The following is a 7,806-nucleotide window of genomic DNA, read 5'->3' as shown; positions in this document are numbered from 1 at the left end:
TTTTTTTTTTTTTTTTTTTTTTGCCTCAGAAACAGATTTTCAAATTTCTAATTGTCCTCAGTTTCTAATGACAATGTAGCTGAATTGGTGTCAGGAGCTTTTGAAGAAGCTCTATAGAATTCATGTCACTCAAAGGCCAGAAATCAACAGCACATATTCCAAAATATTTTGAACTCTTCTAGATCTTTTAAATCATAATTTTGTTCTAATCTGTTGTAATTTCTTCCAAGCAATGTTTTTTTTTTTTAATATAATTTATGACTTGGCATGCAATATTATATAGAGAGAAGCACAGTCAGAACTCCAGTTCTGGTGGAAGATCACAACTCTGGTATGTTTACTTTTGCTTTTACATTCATTTTCTTTTTGTCCATTTTTTTTTAATTATTATTTCTTTGAAGTTTGGATTTTGGTGGGATTTTTTTTTTTTTTTTTTTTTTTTTTGTTCTTTAAATATCAGAGTTTTATTTACATGCAATATACACATTGCAAAACTATTTTCTGGATTCAACGCTTTTTCTTGCCAGCAAAAGAAAACCAGTTCCGTTTTTTGTTTGCTGCTGTGTGAGGTAATCTCTCAAGCAAAGTAGTAGGATTGGTCATGCCTCGAGGAAGTGTGGCATGAGCAGGAAGGTTTTTCCATAATTCTTGCTGGTGACGAAATGACATAGGCATATTCTTTTTCATTAATTTTTCTGAAAACAAATATATTATAGTTAAAAGACAGAGAAAATTAATAAGATAAATATGCAGTAAAATACATAACCAACTGATAATTGAATAGTATGTACAGAATGACACAAAGAAAAGTCTGAAATATTTAATTAACAGATTAATAGTTGTATTCACATAGAAGCTTGCACACTTACTTTACCAAGCTTTCAGTGTAAATATGTAAAAGTTGCATAAATAGTAAATTTATTTCACAATACTACACAAGGGCAACTAATTAAGTAAATATACCGATTATTGCAAGGCAAAATACCACTTTAAGGTGCTAGACTACAAATCATATAGTTCAAACCTTATCATAACATTTTTGTTTTTCTTCTGGACAAAGTATATAACTTCTGCTGTTTCAGTTTGCCTAGCTAATGAGTTTCATTCTTAAGAAAAAAAAAAAAAAAATCCAGCCATAGACATTTTCTACAACAATGTAGAGAACATCAAAATTTCTAAAATTTATTCCATTGATGGTTGTATTGAGAATTAATATAAAACATTATTTTAAAAAATTTAAACAAGAACAAGAGGTAGATATACAAAATTGTTTGGGAGAACATTCTGGTGGGATTATATGTAAGTGAGCATAACAATAACATACAAACATGACATAACATGACATGACAAATATACAATAGTAAATTCATAAACTTCAAAATGAATGTAATGGGGTTGTTTTCTCCTTTGATTCAATGAATGATGATGTTGAAACAAAAATCAAAATGAAACAAATCTAGTAACATGAAATAACACTCATGATGAAATTAAAGGAAACATGATAAATGTTTATGATTATTTGAATTAATTTGAGTGGAAAATACTTAAAAACTATATTATCGATGTTGTTTATTGAGATTACAATGTCCTGATAATCAGTTTAATATTTTTAATATTATTTAACCTTAAAATTTCACTTGTGAAACAGAGAAAGACCTTTGACCTTTAAAATCTTTAAAGTAGAGAACATAGTTTTCACTAAGACAAAAACTGACCAATTAACAGACCTGTTTGAGACACCTCACTAATACAAAATGATTATTAATAAGGCAACACTAATGATAATTACCAAATAAACAGCAAACATTAGCTGAAGCATGGTTGTTTGTTACAAGCTTCTTTTTAACATGAGACTTTTCTTCTAAGGGGTAGAGGAAACAAGTGTGAAGTTTAAATTTTTATGAACTCTATTTAGCAGAAAACTAATTACCATATGTTGAACTCATTTAAATTAAAGTTATTAATACTAGATTCATTTAATTAAAAAATCTTTTTTTTTAATTTTGTGTGGTAGATAAATAATAAGCTGGACATAGATGACCAAGACAAAAACAATTTAACATTAAAATAAAGGATCACACAATACTTTCTTAGCAGAGTACATAATTTTGACAAGGAAAAGGTTGACAGTGACTTCAAAGTTTTGGCTTATCAAGTGTTGTCAGACAGCCTGATGACAGCTGGAAAACTGAAACTTTGAAATCAGTCAACCTTTTACTTTGTAAAAATTTTAATATATAGAGTGGTTCAACAATCAATGAAATAAGTAGTGGGGAATTATATAATTGACTGAAGCCTTGTTGGTGGTTCCCTTGAAAGCTGTAGTCCAATGGCTCAACCCAAAAATCTTTACTATAATAAAGATTTCAATAATAATGTAAAAGATACTGGTTATCATGAAATTATGTTTTCAGTTCAGGGAATTTAACATTTGTATACTGTTGTAAGACAAAAAAGTATTTTCAAAGTTCCAAGTATTGATAGCTATCAAACTGTGTAATGACCAACCAACTTATATATCTGCAGTTTCAAGGCTAAGTTGCCTCTTTTTGATGCTCTTATCCATATATGGAACAAAAAAAAAAAAGAGAGAGAGAGATGGTGGTACAATGCTAGTGTGACCTTTATACAACCAAGAACAAGATAAAACTGGAAGAAAATAATAATGTCAGTATCATTTTTACAACTTCGCCAGCTCTTATTCTTATGTTCTATTTTATTAAATCATCAAAAATATTAATGAGGCTGCAGAAGATACTATGAATTGCTTAAGCTGCAATTATTGAATAGCAATCAATAAGCACCAAAGAACCAATACCCAGAAGTATAGAATACAGACTGAAAACATATTTAATGAAGTAAAAGATCTAAGAGTATAAGCTCAAGAGAAAATCCAGAAGTATAGAATACAGACTGAAAACATATTTAATGAAGTAAAAGATCTAAGAGAATAAGCTCAGAAGAGAAAAGCCAGCCAGCAGAAGAAATATGTATATTTTAGGCAGGGGGCTTAAATCAAAATAGATTCCATTTTCTTAGATAAATTAAATTAGCATTAAAAAGAAAAAGAAAAACATGCATTAATGACTATTATCATTCATTAACTAGAGTTATTCTAATAACATGCAAAATTCATGTAGCTGTTGAAAGAGAGAAAGGAGAAATGTATATATGAAGCAATTAACTTCATTTGAGACTATACAGTAATCAGTGTATATAGTATCAGTAAGACAGCTAGCTATTATTGTTAAAAATAATCCAACACAAATATCTACAAAATATTAAAGACAACAACCATTCCTCTAAGAATAGATGACATTATCACGTATTTGTTGTAATAACATCAAAAGGTGATGAGATAAGACATCTAGGGTGAGATTATTACTGGTAGACTTTAAAACACACCTAAGACAGTGATTATATTTGACTACATCCAAATACAGCTTTTGTTGACAGTGAATACAATGTTGGTGAAAATAACACAAACAAATGACATCAAATATCATTAAAATATATAGTCACATTTGCATTTTCGAAAGTACAAATGAACTGACTGTGAGATAAACTTGTGACAACTATAAGATGACGTTACAACATTTAGTTACCTTTCTTATTTAGTCATGATTATGGAAAAAAGTAAATAAAAAAATTATCAAAAATCTTAAAATGTACCTTCTGGCAAGCTAATGATGGAAGATGGATCAACAACTACATGAATAAACTCAAAAGTTTAGCCCTTCCTCCCACTTGTCCCACCATATTTTTGTCAAGTGATGCAAATTTTTACAAAGAAAATGACATGACAGTTGTGTAGTTAAGCTTCTAAATTACTGTCCAAAAGACCATAGGTTCTAATTATATCAAAGTCAGTTATTAGAACAGTAGTGTATTGGATATAGCTCAGCTACCTGAAAATAGTAGTTACCACATTTTTGTTAAGCAGGCAGTATATTTAAAATGAAGTTACAGATAATTAACCAGTTCTATACTATAATATTTTGTCCTACCAATATCTTAGTAACAGTCATTCAACAATTGCTGGCACTTGTAATTTTTACTGTTTCAAACTTATTCTTGCCACAACAGTAGACCATGATTTACGCTCCTGATTTAATTCAACTCCAGGTGAAAACCTATAAATGTAAGTTGGAAGTTTGATTGGTTGAATATTTGGTAAACTCACAATGTTGTAAAAGATAAAAATTTATTCTTCTTTATATCTCAGTATAGATTCCTATATAAAGAGATTATAAAGGAAACTACACAAAAGTTTACCATTCGACACTGGGAAAGTCCTGCAGGCCATAGTTTGCCTGTGACTGATCTATAGTATTACTAGACCACCTCAAAACAGAATCATCTACACTATTATTTTCAAGGTAATATAGGGAAATAAATGATAAAGAAATATCTAATTTTTTTTACATTCTGAGTACAGACACTACACTGATTAACTTTGGCTTTTATCTCTTACGGTTTAATTAAAAATAAAGAATTAGTGGTTGCTGTGTATGAGATGGTCCTGATCTCATTTTACAATTTCTGGCCCTGTGTAAGTGAGAAACCATTATTATCATGTTGTTATATACTGTAGTGGCCAATTTCAACCAGTGACAGAACCTATTGTACAATGTTAATTTGTAACTGTGATGTCTCTTTAGGTATGAACACTATAACTTCCTTTTTCCTCTAAAAAATCTGTTTTTTTTTTAGTTGCCAATCTAGTTTAATAAAATAGTAACTTCAAAAAAAAAAAAAGTCTTATCTGAAAGAAAAGGAGTTATATTTCCAGTTGGAATATCACAACACTAGTAAAAAAAAAACAAAAAGAAAACAGAAAAAAAAAATACAAAGTAAAATAAAAACATATTTGTGCCATAGTGATAGATTGCTTTCTTCTGGATCTAATTCTAAGTGGGACAAAATGCTAACCACTAAAACAGTGTTTATTACAGTGAATATGCTGTGTATAAAGCAAATCAGTGTAGAAAAAGTGAGTGATTGACAACAACAAAAAGGTTGTGGTGTTGTGTGTATGCATATGTGTCACTATCTAGGAAAGAATTGTGGTGGCATATGTATATGTGAAAGAGAAAGAAATACAGAATTAGATCCTCTATCAAATAATCTAATTAAAGTATTTCCAAGTTAAATTGATTTGTTTCTTTTAAAAGTGTGTGTATGTATATATGTGTTTGTGTGAGAGAGAGAGAGAGAGAGAGGTTGGAGAGGAAGATGTAAAACTATCATAAATTAAAGGTAAGCTCCTGGCAAGTTAAGTCTGCAATCAAGTCTTCATTTCTTGTAACCATTTTATTTCTATTCTGATTGCTAATGCACTTGAGGAAGTTATGGACTTCATGTAGTTTCATTTTAGCTTTCTTACAAATCCTATGTCTACATAAGAAATCAATATTGTATGTATGTGTGTGTATGAGCTAGTGTGCGTAGATGCATAAATTCAGATATATCCATTGTCACATTTAAAATTTAATATATGCACAAGACATCTGTGAACAGCGCATACACAGATATAAGAGAGAAATGTATTCAGAGCATACATCTTTTTAAGAACCAAGTGTTAGATACTGTCTAGCTGTTACTACCAGCATGGTGTCTGTTTTCTCTAAATAGCATCACTCTATACAGATGGTCTGCTATGGTTACATATCATAGGGTATATTCTTGCACATCAGTTTGTAAAGAAACACAACATATTGGATCAATTTCAGAAAATAAAACTGTTAGTTTTTAGTACAGCAGCAACAACAATAGTAGGAATATCAATAGTAATAATAGACATTATAAGCATCAATTTGAGGCCAAAAGAAGGCAAACACACTGATTGGTGCTTATGAGGTCTATAATACCACTTAACATTTAAAACGTTAACAGTTAACTCATTCATAGTACTAATATAGCTATGAAAAAAAAAAAATCTTTCAGAAAATTGATTAAAATATTTGTGCAGAAGATTATTTCAAAACTAGTAAAACTAGCAGAAACTGTTTGAAGATAATGATTTGTTCACATTCTAAAGACTACTATTTAAATCTGAACGAGCTTGAAACAGCAAATATTTAGTCTGTATTTGTTTTTTGATTCTATTTAGAAAAAGTCGATGATACTTGTGATTATTGTGTGGTAATCAGTGTAGAGTAGGAGGGATAAACTCCTGACTGAAACTTTCACTTCTGTTCCGGTCATGGGAAATCATTAATACCATTACACTGTCAACTCGCCTCTAAATCTGAGACCTTTATATCTATGCTAGGCATCAATATTTTGGATTATCACTAGCAGTAATATTTTGAGACTGTTGCAGTGCTTTATACATTGAATGTGACACTATGAGAGGGAGAAAGATGGGGGAGACATAGATTATGTGTTACCTCCTTGAGTTAACTACATTTGTTGCCTGTTGAGAGTGAAATGGAAAACATATTGGAAGCATATGTTTCATGGGAAAATCTAAAGTATCTAACAAAACTCACACACTAGGTGGCCCATATGGTAGATATGTTCGTGTGGCTGTCTATGACACTCAACATATTTTATTCCTACAACTAAATTATCAAACATTTTTGAGAAACAATTAAAAATGTTGTTTTTAAAATAGCAATAAACTAATCAGGTATAATGACAGCATAGTGGAAACTTTCAAAATATTGAAATGACAGTTGGCAATAGAAAAGAATTGGATTGCCTTTTTATTTTTTTTTAATAACATTGAAAAGTTGAAAATATAACCAAGCAACAAAAGCAAACTGGGGTGTTATGGGATTCAACTCTAGACTTCTTCACAACTACACTGTCTTTTGTATTTTAAGGGTAGCTAGAAATAAGCACAAGGAATGGGCATAAATAAACCATTGACTGAAGAGACAAGTATTAAAGATCTCACTGGGAGATAAATGTATGTATGCTTGATGTAATACAATGATTAATAACAGAGCAAGTTTAATCTTTTCAATGACTATATTTGTAACAAGTTCATTTCACAAGTCACATGGTTCCAGATTCAATTCTACTACACAGTATCAAGAGCAAGTGTCTTCTATTATAGCTTTCAGTTAACCAATACTATGTTAGTGGAATTTAGTAGATGGAAACTGTGAAAACCCATTGTGTAAAGGTGTATGACTTAAATAGATCATATATTTACATCTAAGACATTCTAAACTACTTGCAAAACATAGAAGGCAAAGTCAACCTCGGCAGAATTTGAACTCAGAGCGTAAAGACAGACAAAATGTCACCAAGCATTTTGCCTGGCATGCTAATTCTGCCAGATTACCACCTTGAGGAATGCAAATATTGATAATAAGAACATAATTCAAAATGAACAATAATCCTATTGATTGTAGTTGTTGCTGGTCAATGCCTGTAATCTGCAACAGACAGATATGAGTATCCTATAGTAGCTAGATAAATCTGTTAAGTTATTATAGACAAGCAACAACTACAGACCCTTCATCAAAGTGCTCATAGGATATAGAAGGCTAATAACATCATTCACTATTGAAAACATCTGTGATATCAGATAGTCAAGAAGTGAAATAAAGTCATTTGACTAGTAATGTAAAGAGAATTATTTCCATTTGTTGCTTTCCTTTATATATCTCTAAATGGAATGGGAATGTGTGCTGGTTTTGGACTAACTGTCTTGGTCAAAGGAAAGTTGAACTTAATTTTTTATTGCTATAGCATTTAAAATAACTTTGTAATGTAAACAAAGAAAAGGAATTATTGAACATTTCTAGTATATATATATATATATATATATATATATATATATATATATAT

General features: G+C 30.1%; 1 protein-coding gene across 6 annotated transcripts in view; it reads right to left on the bottom strand.

Moving 5' to 3' along the window:
* Nucleotides 1–25: 25 nt before the first annotated feature.
* LOC106874706 (uncharacterized) overlaps nt 26–7,806 on the bottom strand; it is a 780,999-nt gene continuing 773,218 nt past the window's right edge. For 3 of the 6 annotated variants that reach the window (XM_014922521.2, XM_052967085.1, XM_052967088.1), the window contains one exon: nt 26–695. In XM_014922521.2, coding sequence (XP_014778007.1) covers nt 508–695 — 188 coding nt within the window. In that variant the 3' untranslated portion in view covers nt 26–507. Of the gene's footprint in view, nt 696–6,392; nt 6,419–7,806 lie in introns of all 6 variants that reach the window. The other 3 variants (XM_052967086.1, XM_052967087.1, XR_008263925.1) reach the window with 3 other exon arrangements.

Source organism: Octopus bimaculoides, chromosome 4, assembly GCF_001194135.2.
Source record: "Octopus bimaculoides isolate UCB-OBI-ISO-001 chromosome 4, ASM119413v2, whole genome shotgun sequence".
Lineage (NCBI taxonomy): Eukaryota > Metazoa > Mollusca > Cephalopoda > Octopoda > Octopodidae > Octopus > Octopus bimaculoides.
The sequence above is the reverse complement of the archived record's forward strand: the minus strand, read 5'-3'. Positions and strand labels throughout refer to the sequence as shown.